The sequence below is a fragment of the Dendrobates tinctorius genome, unplaced genomic scaffold (genome assembly GCF_039654945.1).
Source record: "Dendrobates tinctorius isolate UK_male_01 unplaced genomic scaffold, ASM3965494v1 ptg000086l, whole genome shotgun sequence".
In the NCBI taxonomy this organism is placed as follows: Eukaryota; Metazoa; Chordata; class Amphibia; order Anura; family Dendrobatidae; genus Dendrobates; species Dendrobates tinctorius.
The window spans coordinates 33,068,656-33,081,451 of NW_027361754.1; the positions used below are offsets into that span (position 1 = coordinate 33,068,656).

Sequence of the window (12,796 nt, forward strand, 5' to 3'; positions counted from 1 at the left end):
TGCATTGACAGCAGATGTTCTCTTTTTTTTCTTTCTCCTCTCTAATGCGCACTTCTTCATTACAATTGTTTTCCTTTTATTACCTAGTAGACATTGATGTATCTGTTCAGATCATTAATTTTTATTGTTCTTCAACATCTCAATAATATTCAGACATAATTTTACTATTTGATTGTTCTGTACCGATATCCTTTTTGGCAGCAATAAAATCATGAAAGCCTTGGAAACATAATTAAACTCCGGGACACAATGGACCATGGCTGCTCAAGGAGAGGAACTGGGGCGTTCAGTAAAAAGTTTTACGATTTATCGCAGGTAAAAGGGATTAATTATTGAGCAATGGAATAGACTTGATATATTTAGTTGACAGAATAGAGTATAATATGTGATCATAGAATCCTAAAATGATAGAGCTGGAAGGGACCTCCAGGGTCATCGTGTCCAACCCCCTGCTCAATACAGGATTCACTAAACCATCTCAGACAGATGTCTGTCCAGCCTCTGTTACCTATTAAGGGGGTCCCGATGGCCGTAGCTGGCAGTGTGTCGGATACAATGATGAGAAACACGGAGTAGCCAAGAAGGAGCGTAATCTTGAAGGAAACTCGTTCTCCACTATCAGGGGGTAGATAGAAACCTATTATATCCATGACCATAAGGAACATACTCGGGAGAAGTAGGTTCACAGCGTAGAAGAGGGGTCTTCTTTTGATAACAACCTGTGAAAAAAACAATTTACATTGCAAAGAAAGTTTAACAAATTACATAAAGGACTTATGTAAGAAAAGCAACAAACGCTAGGTTCACATTTGTGGATGGCCAAGCTGCGGAGGGCTGCAGACTTCCTCCGTGAAGCTCCGCCCACTGCCGCACCTCCGGTCAGCTCCACCTACGTCCGCATGTGGCCTGTGTACCTATCTTTAGCATTGGGTATGCAGGTCTTGCGGATGTATGCGGATGCCTCTGCATGCGTCGTTTTGACGATGCGGCGACAGCATCAAATTGCAACATGTTGCTTTCGACGCGGGTCACCGCATCGTCAAAACGACGCATGTGGAGGCATCCGCATACATCCACATGACCTGCGTACCCAATGTTAAAGATAGGTACGCAGGCCGCATTGAACCTGACTTGAGTTGGTACACATGCAGAACATAAACACATGTTCACATTGGCCACAAAAGATATAAAACCTACAAGAGAATAAGTGAGCAAAATCCCTGCAGTAAGCAAATCAAGAGAGACCTGTCAATCAAGCTGAGCCAGGTGGAGGGAAGCCGTCCAATGGACACTTCTCCCTGCTCCTGGACTCTTCTTACAGTTGCCTGTATGTTTTCTTAGAAGTCTTTTTGGAAGCAGTGGTGCCGTTGAGTTATTTGATGGCATTATATGAAGCATTATTCAGCTGATCACTGCCACAGGTGCTAAGAGCAAAATCACTCAGCCCCAGGGTATTTAGGTAAAGGAGAGTGAAACTAATACATTGCCCTTGAGACTAACAAATGCAAAATAAGAACCACTGCATGTTAGCCAAAACTCACATGGAACTTCAATTCTGCATAGCTGTCCTCATTTTCCACGAACATCCGGTACTGAGACAACACGTAGAGAAGCTCCCACTCGCCTTTGTTCATGAAAACACTTTTGTCTTCCTTTACTTCTTCAGGGGTCCTCCATAAAGAAACATTAATGTCCTGAACTGGAGGAAATAAGCCAAAGTGCCGTCAATCTCTTTGCAGTTAATCACAGTTGAGAATATTGTGAATTCAACTCATAAAATATCAGTTTTTATATACAGAAAGTGCTGCAAATCACAGCATAGGAAATTCAGGGAAATGTGGATGGCTTTGTGTTTGTGACTTATGGCTTCATTGTAGAGTTTATTTTCATATAAATTATCTTTCATATGAAGTTCAGTATTAAAAATGTCTCGCCATCGTGAACCAGAGTGGTCATAACTAGAGTTGAGCGAATATATTCGGAATCTGAATTTTCCATATTTGTGCCATATATGTACCCTATTTGTGCCAAATTTATGTTTGACGATCGATTCCGAACATATTCTTTCTTTTGTATTGTCATTGACTCCAATGATGTTCAGCGAATATTGCAAATACAATATTGTAATTGGAACCGAATTTAAAAAAAATTGCTCAACTCTAGTCGTAACCAACCTACTTCAAATTTATAATATTATCACCTAAATTAAATCAGCTAGCGTGGAAATACTGTGCAAACCAGTGGCAGCACGCTATAGGGTAGGAGGAGCTGAGAAGATTGATATATAGGTTTGCGGGAAAATATTAATTTTAACTTGTACTTTATTCATTGAAATCTCAGCTTAGTCTATGGGCGGTCATAATTCAGTGGGCGGTCATAATTTATGATTGACAGGGCCCTTTGTATAAACATTTCTTTTTTTATCTACAGCAAAAGCAAATCTATTTCAATTTAAGTCTCAAATTTCCAACATCTGTACCATATAGTGGCACAAATGATGGTGTGATGATTTTATGAATAACGCAAAATTGCTATTTATTCACCAATAATTCTGAGTATATATCATTTTTTTCACAGCTAAAAAAGGACCTATAACTTCTCATTTTTAATAACTGTGTTTTGTGCCGTTCATCTGTTATTCCACTGAGCAATGAACAAATAAATGGACATCTGGTTGTTACTAGGGGGCATGTCACTGCACTGTCTGATACTGTCCAATCAGAGCTTCCAGTGTTGAGACACGCCCTTCCACCAAGGGGAATGGTAACACCCAGGAGGAATGAAAGAAATAGAATTCTAAGAAAAGATGATCCAGAATTATTATTTCTTGAGTAATACAAATGTTTTCTAAACAGACATGGCAGGTGAAAGATCTCTTTTAAGACCATTGACCGTTTAACTAAGGATGCAGAACTTACTTGTATGGAGCCAGCTGGTGAACGTCAGGGAGCAATTCTGCAAATCAAATGGGAAGTTGTAGATATTGAGGCTACAGGCGGTCACCACTTGGATGGGCTTGTAGTTCTGCACTCGGCCTTCATGGTTGACATAGACGTAAGGAATATCAGGAGACTTGCCAACATCCACACTGAGAGTCATAAAATAATTTCTTATAAAAGTTACTTAAAAAATAACCAGTTCAAACCATATAGAGTTGAGTTTCCATTTGTCCATGTCATTGACTGTTGTTTACAGAAACTTTCTAATGTACAGTTAATATAATACAGTTAGTAATACTACATCTAAAATGTCCTGTGGGATCAGTGAGCAATATGGCCTTACAACTGGGTCTTCCATGGGGCCATACTCCTTGCTTAATTTCTCATCAGGTAATGGATACTAAGTGACAAACCATAGCAGAGGTCCACCATCTTCATGGGTCTTATTAGCAGCTCTCTGACCTGACTCTAGGGCATGTGCTAATAGATGTGGCCAAGGACTAATCCAGGGAGTGGTCGCTAAGGGTATGTCACATGATGCCTTTTTCAAGTTGGTGATCTAGATGCTTCACAAACACCAGCAATTTATTTTTTTCTATTGTATCTTCTTAGCATTTTTGTGTTGTTTTTCTCTTAGCACTTTTTTGGCATTTTTGACCACTAGTAGTTTTTGTGGGGTTTTTTTTGCATCTTTTCAGCATTTTTGTGGTATCGTTTGTACTGATGTTTTCCAGTTGTTGTTTTTTTATTACATTCATCAATGAAGATTAGTGTTTTTTTTCAAGCAAAAATGATGTGGAAAAACTCAAAAAGACACCCTTGAGTCTTCTCATTGACTTGTATTGTAAGTATGGAACATCTTCAGAGCTGAAAATGACTGAAGAACGGACCGGTCACTTCTTTTTTTGGGAAACCTAAAGCTGTTAAAAAATGCTCAAAGGGCGGAAGATAAAAACAGACAGCTGTGTGATGGTGAAGGAGAAGCAGGACTCATAGACTTGGTCTAAGAGTCCCTGGGATTATTTAGCGATACCACTCATATCCTGTGTACAGGTATGTCACTGTTTTTGGAAAAAGCAGCCATGATTTTCTTTGCCTGGATACCCCATTTGGTTAATTCTCTAAATTAAAAAAATATATAAAAATAATAGAAAAGCAAATAGGATGTTACCTACAATTCATTGATCAGAATATCAGGGACCCAGATCTTCTCTGTTGGGATGGATATTTGGGTCACATTTTCATACTCTTTCGGATTCCACTTAAGAAATTCGTCAACCCAAAACTATTAAAAATGCAAAGAAGAAATGTTGTCATTATCAATGATTTAATGACTGCGGGAGCTTTTAGGTCTCTAAATCTCATAAACGCACAACTAATGTGATTCTTGTTTATGCGATCATTAATGCAAATCTGTTGATGAGTTGCAAAAATGGAACATAGCAATAAATGAGGGATACGGTGTTTCCGAGTTCGTGCTGCCCAAGGTTCAAACACGAATGCGGTTTATTTTGTCAACGTGTTTCAAGATTTTTAAACCTCTTCATCAGGACAGAATCACAATGATCATGCTTGCAGTGTGAGACAGGCCTATCTTCTTCAGATGAGTGCAGCATGTTTAAAGCATAAGGAGGCTCATAACTGCCTCTAGGAGAAAAGTTTGGGGGGCACATTCCCCTCTATCACCCCCTAGTCCGGCCCACCCCTGACTGTGAGTAATGAAATAATGAAGGCGCAAGTCATTGTCTTATGAATTATTAGTGTGATATTCAAATCTAGCACCAAATTTCATGATACAAGCTAGATACACTAATAACTAGATATCTTAGACCTGATTAGGCTGATGTACTAACTTTGTACTTTAGCATTCTATGAGTCCAGTAAAAGTGTGAGAGAGCTCATTAGTCATAGTGCATTCAGTCTCCATCCAACCAACTTTTACTGAGCAGTGTGAGATCTCAGCAGTAGCAGGGAGGGACACTGGGGAGCTGTCAATCAGGCAAAGTGGGCAGAGATTGAGTACTATACAGCCATTCCAGATAAAGAGTTAGACCGCTTATGAGTCCAAGTGTATTTAGTCTCTACCCAACCAGCCTTACTGATTGCTACAGCTTATACTGAGCAGTGTGATATCTCAGCAGGGAGGAGCGACACTGAGGAGCTGTCAATCAGGCTAAGAGGATGGAAATTCAGTAGCAGAGGGATGGAGGTACACGGAGAAACTCTCATTCAGGATAGTTTTGCAGAGATTCAGCATCAGAGAGGAGGGACTCTGAAGATCTGTTAATCATGGTAGGTGCCTGGAGATTCAGCAGCTGAGAGGAGGGAATCTGAGGATCAATCAATCAGGATAGGTGGGTGGAGATTCAGCAGCAGAGAGGAGAGATTCTGAAGATCTGTCAATCAGGGTAGGTGGGTGGAGATTCAGGAACAGCAGGGAGCAGTGACACTGCGGATCTGTCAATCAGGCTTGGTGGGTCAGTATTGAGCTAAAACTTTCATTAAGGATTAGATAGCTATTCTTAAGAGTCCAGCTAAAGAGGGAACTCATTAGTCCAAGTGTATTCAGTCTCCACCCTCCCAGCCTGACAAATAACTGAAGCTTGTACTAAGATCTCAGTAGCATGAGTATGAGATCTCAGCAGCAGGGAGGAGGGACAATGTCAAGACAGGCTAGAGGAGCAATACTGAGTTTACACTTTCACAAAGAATTATACACCCATTCTTACATGGATTTACAAGTAAGTACATCAGCCTCATGAGGTCTTAGAAATTTATTTATTAGTATATACAGTTTGTATTGTGACAGATTCACTTGAAATTCAGACTTTTTGATGCAGCACAGTTTGGTCACGTTACCTGTCTATACCATATGTACGTTGTAAGGACCTGGTTCTTCTCATCCTAAGAGGAAAAAAATAATTCATGGAATAATCAACATTTGAACTTAAAAAAGTCATCAAAAAATAGTTTTCCTACTGTAATGTAACATCAGTAAACTCCATACACATCCATACAGAATTTTCTGCATTGGGTACATTATCAAAGGCACGTGTGAAGGGAGCTGGCTGATTGCTCATTGCAGTAGCTAAGGCCTCTTTCACACATCAGGTTTTCGGCGTCAGGCGCGATCCGGCGCTTTTGACTAAAACCGGATCCGTCGAAATGCAATGCCGGATCTGGTTTCCCCCCCATTGACTTGCATTAGAGCCGGATCGAGCCGGATGGCCATGCGTTTCATCCGATTTTCGCCGGATCCGGCGTCTGGAAAAAACGGAGACTGTAACGTTTTTTGTTTCCGTCGAAAAAGCTGGACTCACCGGATCCGGCGTGTCCGGCTTTTTCATACAATGAAAGCCTATGAGCGCCGCAATGCGCCGGATCCGGTTTCTTTGGTCTGAGCATGCTCAGTAGCTCTGCCCACAGGACATATATAAAAGCAAGACAATGGGACCCTCAGCCACACCCAACATGCCACCCAAGCCAAGAACCAGGAGCAGGAGAAGGCAGCAGACATCTGCAGCAGCAGCACCATCAGCACCACCCCAAATGGAGCAGCATGCTGAACAACGGGAGGGGAGTCCAGCAGCAGATGAGAGACGGTAATTATCAAATCCCCCATTCCTCCAAACTAGGGCTATGGAATATCAAGATATTCATTGGCCCTTTGTTTCTCTTTATTCAACAGCCGCCCAATAGATGCAGCAGCAGCAGCAGCAATGGCAGCAGCAGAAACACCACCCACAGCCATGGAGTCTGGCCATGAGGAAGACAGCACATCTTCTGGGAGCCCTCCCTCGCATCGTCAGCGTTTGACGGTAAGTTTTTATTTCCAAAATCCATCATCTCTGTAATATATGTGTATTCATTGCCTTTTATTTCAAAACAGGAATCACAAGATGAAGAGGAGCTCCCAGAAGAAGAAGGAAGGGGTGGACAGACACTTGGAGTGGGCTCACAATTGGTAAGTTTTTTGCATCAAACGCAGAAACACAACATCACACTACACACAACAATGTTCTGCAGACCACACACAGCAAACAAATGCCTACATCCAAAGACATAACATTTTTTGTTTTCTTCTCTAGTCTTCCCAATCTGGTGCTCGGCCAAGAGGTCCTCGCAGTGCCTCCCAGGGTCGTCGGCGACAGCAACGCGGCGGTCACCAGCGTGTAAGTATAAATATTTTTGCTTTGTTTTTTTTGCACTTTTTATTTCATTTCTTTTGTGGAGGCTAATTATGTTATTTTTGTCTTTTTCTTTAACAGCCTTCACAGCGTGCTCCCGACTCTGACGGTGAGGATGGAGGGATTGATGTGGACCGCCTCATCGATCTCGTCAGAGAAAGGGAGCCGCTCTGGAATATGGCTGACCACCGCCACGCTGACCTGATCGTTACCCGACGACTCTGGGAGGAAATCTGTTCGCTCCTTGTGGACCGCTGGGAGGACCTCGAAGCTCGGGCCCAGATTAAAGAGCGTAAGTATATACAGTACCGGTTGCTTGATTTAAACCAGTGTTTCCCGAACTCCAGTCCTCGTGGTCCCCACGGATCATGTGTTCAGGATTTCTATTTACTTTGGAAATCCTGAAAACATGACCCCTGGGGACCATGAGGACTGGAGTTTGGGAAACACTGATGTTGTATACTAACCACTTTGTCCTTTCTCGTTTCAGGGGAGAGAATTGTGAAGCGGTGGCGGTCTGTGAGGGATCGTTTCAAGAAGGAGTTCAATAAAGAGATGCGGGCCCCGAGTGGATCTGGAGGACGCAGGAGCAAGTACAAGTACGCACGAGCCCTGTCATTCCTCCGGGAGACAATGCTCACCAGAAGGTAAATATTACACACCACATGTGACAAAAAAATGTTTAGATGTAACTTTTTTTTTTCAGCCAGGGCCATACCATGTCACTATTTTAATTGTTTTTTTTTCTCTTTATTCCACAGCATGGTGAGCAGCACTCGGGAGCCTGCACGATTGGACCCTTCTGAGGCGATCCCTGAGGAGACCGGCACCGAGGGACACTTCGACCGCCCCGGTACATCTGCACCTTCCCAGCCTTCCCACACATTCGACCCATCTGTCCCATCCACCAGCACAGGAGCATCGTGGCCGCCTACATTACATGAAGCTGCTGGTGAGGAGATCGCTTTCCCTTTACCCCACCCTTCTGCCCCTGCCACCTCTAGTACACCTGCGGGTACTGGGCGGCAGCGGCAGAGGGGTCAGGAAAAGACTTATGCGCCAGAGTTCTTGCATCTGAATGCATGTTTCCAGAACTGTCTAAAAGTCTTGTCAGAGCAAATCTCCGCAGGCTATCAGCAGATCAACTCCAGCATTCTGGAGGTGAAGACACTTCTGCAAACCATTCATTCAGAAGCAAGATCTTCGCCAAACCACACCTTTTTCAGGTCTGTTGTGGAGCGCATGGAAACGCTCTCTCCTGCCCAGCAGATGCATGTAATGCATTCATGCCACGCTGCTCTCCAGCAAGTTACCTCCCAACCTCCTCCTCCCACCACAGTAGTTCCTCCACCTGCACCCCCTCCAGCCACTTAACATCCTCCCCCTCCTATTACATCTACACCCCCTCCAGCCACTTTCCATCCTCCCCCTCCTATTAAATCTACACCCCCTCCAGCCACTTTCCATCCTCCCCCTCCTATTACATACCATCCACCTCCCCAGCACCATCCACCTCCCCAGCACCAGCAACCTCCCCAGCACCAGCAACCTCCCCAGCACCAGCAACCTCCCCAAAACCAGCAACCTCCCCAGTACCAGCAACCTCCCCAGTACCAGCAACCTCCCCAGTACCTGCAAACTCCCCAGTACCAGCAACCTCCCCAGTACCAGACATCTCCCCACTTCCAGCAACCTGCCCTGTACCAGACATCTCCCCACTTCCAGCAACCTGCCCCGTACCAGACATCTCCCCACTTCCAGCAACCTGCCCCGTACCAGACATCTCCCCACTTCCAGCAACCTGCCCCGTACCAAACTCCTTCCCCATACAACTTGCCATCAACATCATCTGCTCCTACAGTCCCTGCCCAACCCTCCACTCCACCACCCACCACCTCTTCTGCTTCCCACATGTCCACCCATTCTGTAGTTTTTTCCACACCTTCACCTCTAACTGTTCCTTCCCCACCACGATCCCAGTCCTCTCTCCACACTCCCAGTGTCGAAGTGTCCCGCAGCCCCTCCAGCAGTATTTCCACCACACACTACACAGATTTATAATGTGTGTATTTAAATAAAAATGACCAGTTTTATGGTTTCAAAGCTTTATTAAACAAGTTTATTAAAATTTTAAAAAAGTTTACTAAAAAAAACATTTTTCAATAAAAGTTAAATTATTTTACACTGGTTGTCTGTCATTTCTTTCTGCGGCGAAAAAGGTTAAATACAGGGTATTTAAAAGGTGAAATGGTATTCAAAACTAGGTATATAACTGTGGGTAAATTTTAGCTTTTTGCCACAGTTGTGTTCCTGGTTGTGTTTGAAGCAAAGTATTTCACCTAAAAAGTTGTGTTTATTGTTGGTGATTTCCTAACAATGTACACAACTTTTGTTAAAAGGTGAAATACTTTGCATAAAACACAACCAGGTACACACCTGTGGCCTAAAGCTAAAAATAGAGACCATGACAAGATAGCCAACTTTGGTTGGCAAAGGTATATACTGTTGGTACAGAAGGTACACAAGTTTGGTTAGGGCACAAATCTTTCACACTCTGTCATCCTGCCAGTGTACTCTGCCTTGAGGTGACATAAAGTATAGTGCAAAATTGTCCCTCATTACTGAAACCGTCACAGAACTTCTAGTGGTAATGTCATGGTAATCTTGCAAGGTGGTTTCTTCAGAGGTGTCCTCAATGGAAATGGGTTCCTTGCAGATAACAAAATTGTGGAGTACCACGCACGCTTTGATCACCTCGTCCACAGTTTCTGTCTTGAGGTTGATCGCAGTCAATAGGACCCGCCATTTGGCTGTCAGAATACCAAAGGTACATTCAACCATTCTTCTTGCTCTTGTGAGGCGGTAATTAAAAATGCGTTTTGGTCTTGTCAATCCTCTGCTAGAGTACGGTTTCAAAAGGTGTTCTGACAGCTGGAAGGCTTCATCCCCTACACAGACAAATGGCATAGGTGGACCAGATGTTTGCGGCAGCGGTCTAGGTGGTGGGAACTGGAAGGTGTTTCCATACAGTTTACGCCCCATGGCAGACAGTTTGAAAACTTGAGAGTCATTGGAGCGGCCATAGGCCCCAATATCAACCGCAATAAATTTGTATTCCGCGTCAGCGATGGCCATGAGGACAATTGAAAAATATTTCTTGTAATTGAAATATTCCGATCCCGATCCAGCTGGCTTTACAATGCGGATATGTTTCCCGTCCACAGCGCCCAAGCAGTTGGGAAACTGACTTATCTGTTGAAACTTGTCAGCAATTTCAATCCACCTCTCTGTTGTGGGCTCTGGTAAAAACTCTTCAGCTAAGGAGTCCCACAGTGCACGGCATGTGTACTTCACAATTCCAGATATGGTGGAAATCCCGAGTCTGTACTGGAAATGCAGTGACGAAAGGGATTCTCCAGTTGCAAGAAATCTGTGGGGAATTAAAAAACAATAAATTAGTTTTAAATCACAGCATTACATACCAAAACTGAGCTATAACACTTGGAGATACAAACTACCACCAACAAGATTGCAGTGAAAGTGTGCTCTGATGCGATCACATCCAATAAATGTGGCTTACCTTAAAGTCACCATCAGACGCTCTGCGGGTGAAACAGAGAAGCGGCAATAGGTGTCCGCTTTTCTTATGAGGTGTGCAATGCGCTCCACCAAGTAATCAAAATTCTCCATTTTCATCCTAACATATCCAAAAAATTTATCCGGGTTTCGTCGAAGGTCCATGCAGAGTGTAGAATAGACCCCACGCGTCATTCTCTTGGCTGTGATGGGGTGGATCCACAAACGTCGTCTACGATGCCTGATGCGCTGCTGTCTCGCTCTCTCCTTCTCCAGAACAATCACCCTCAAACGATTCGCCTCCGCTATAAAATCCGCCAAATTCTTCAAAATATTTCCAATGACAACATCCATCTTCGCCAGTAACTTGCTCTTCTCTCCAACCTGCACTTTCTCCTCTACAACCTGTCAAAGAAGGGCTGTAGGAACATGCTATATATAGTTTTCCAGTAGCCAATCCCGTTCGGAAGGCCACAAGGGTCAATTTTAAAAACCGGATCCGGCGTAATCCGTCGAAAAACGGATAGAAAAACGGATGAACCGGATGAGACGGATCCGGTTTTGTCTGTCAAGAAAAAGACGGATCCGGCAGAAAACCGGATCCGTCACATCCGGTTTTACAAAACATTTGCCGGATCCGGCGTTCCGGCACGACGCCGGATCGCGCCTGACGCCGAAAACCTGATGTGTGAAAGTAGCCTAAGCCAGCTCCTTCTTTTTCTTTGCATTGATAATATAAGGGAGATGAGGAAGCAGCCATCCTCCCCCGTATGTTACCCAGGAAATATCCTAATTACAACACAATAAAGAGTACAACAAAATAAGAGTATTATGCTTCTATATACTGTAGAATGAAATAGGACTGATGTTACCACTGAACGTCTGTCTACAGATTAATAGCACTAAAGTCATCAAATAATTGGGAAATAAATATTGGCTTCATCTTAATCCGAGCTTAGTGACCTTTGGATTCCCTTGACGTTACATTATATGTTCATGGTCACAACTATCTACCATTTGTTACTATATTCCGGTGGTATTCCTATGTCTGTGTAGGTATCACAGATGTCACATTGCACTCACCACTCCTAATATAGCATATACCATGACGTCTATCAACACGGTGGTGGTCTGCCTCCAGTCAAGCACTGGTCTCACACCTTTCTTGTATCCCTCCATCAGTTTGTCAGAAAGACGCAGCAGGGCAGGCTTGGGAGCATTATCCATCCTGTTTGCTGCCATTAAAAGGACAAATCACATATTTACTATGATGTTACAGTATATAATAGAACAATGCATGTTTGTGCTACTTTGTGTCAAAGACATGGGCAAATCAGAGACTCTATGGTGGTATCACAACACTGGTGACAACAATCTGGAATTTTACATATCTTCTAACATTGTCAGACTCAGATTCCCCCCCAATAGAAAATATTTAGGTTGCATGACGATCGTGGTGATTTTATTAAGAATGTGGATCATCCGTTTTTTGTCTTTACTGCAGCGGAATAGTTCTATATAAACAGCAGCTGCTGCACATGATCACAACTCCCATCTGACACCCCTAGGACTCAGTTTAGACAGAGGCAATCATTTGGTGCACATTAACTGTTGACTCACATCAGTTTCATCATCCATTATTAACTTTTTTCCAAGTCATTATTTTTATTTTGCTGTGCTTCATTACTACACATTGTATATATATATATATATATATATATATATATAGTGTATATATACTGAGACTATATACATACAGTGGGAAAAAGTATTTAGTCAGCCACCAATTGTGTAAGTTATCGCACTTAAAAAGATGAGAGACCTGTAATTGACATCATGGGTAGACAACTATGAGAGCCAAAATGAGAAAACAAATCCAGAAAATCACCTTGTCTGATTTGGCAAGATTTATTTTTCAAATTATGGTGGAAAATATGTATTTGGCCACCTAAAAACATGCAAGATTTCTGGCTCTCACAGACCTGTAACGTCTTCTTTAAGAGGCTCCTCTGTCCTCCACTCATTACCTGCAGTAATGGCAGCTGTTTGAACTTGTTATCAGTATAAAAGACACCTGTCCACAACCTTAAACAG

At 43.1% G+C, this 12,796-nt stretch overlaps 1 protein-coding gene across 1 annotated transcript in view; it reads right to left on the minus strand.

The window, feature by feature from the left end:
* Positions 1-11,917, minus strand: part of LOC141097830 (5-hydroxytryptamine receptor 3A-like) — a 43,369-nt gene extending 31,452 nt beyond the window's left edge. Inside the window, exons 1-6 of the mRNA XM_073585293.1 lie at positions 11,786-11,917; positions 5,799-5,843; positions 4,115-4,224; positions 2,919-3,088; positions 1,542-1,699; positions 509-719 (exon numbers count right to left, since the gene is read on the minus strand). Of these exons, the coding sequence (XP_073441394.1) occupies positions 509-719; positions 1,542-1,699; positions 2,919-3,088; positions 4,115-4,224; positions 5,799-5,843; positions 11,786-11,881 (790 nt within the window). The 5' untranslated portion in view covers positions 11,882-11,917. The remainder of the gene's footprint in view (positions 1-508; positions 720-1,541; positions 1,700-2,918; positions 3,089-4,114; positions 4,225-5,798; positions 5,844-11,785) is intronic.
* Positions 11,918-12,796: the final 879 nt, after the last annotated feature.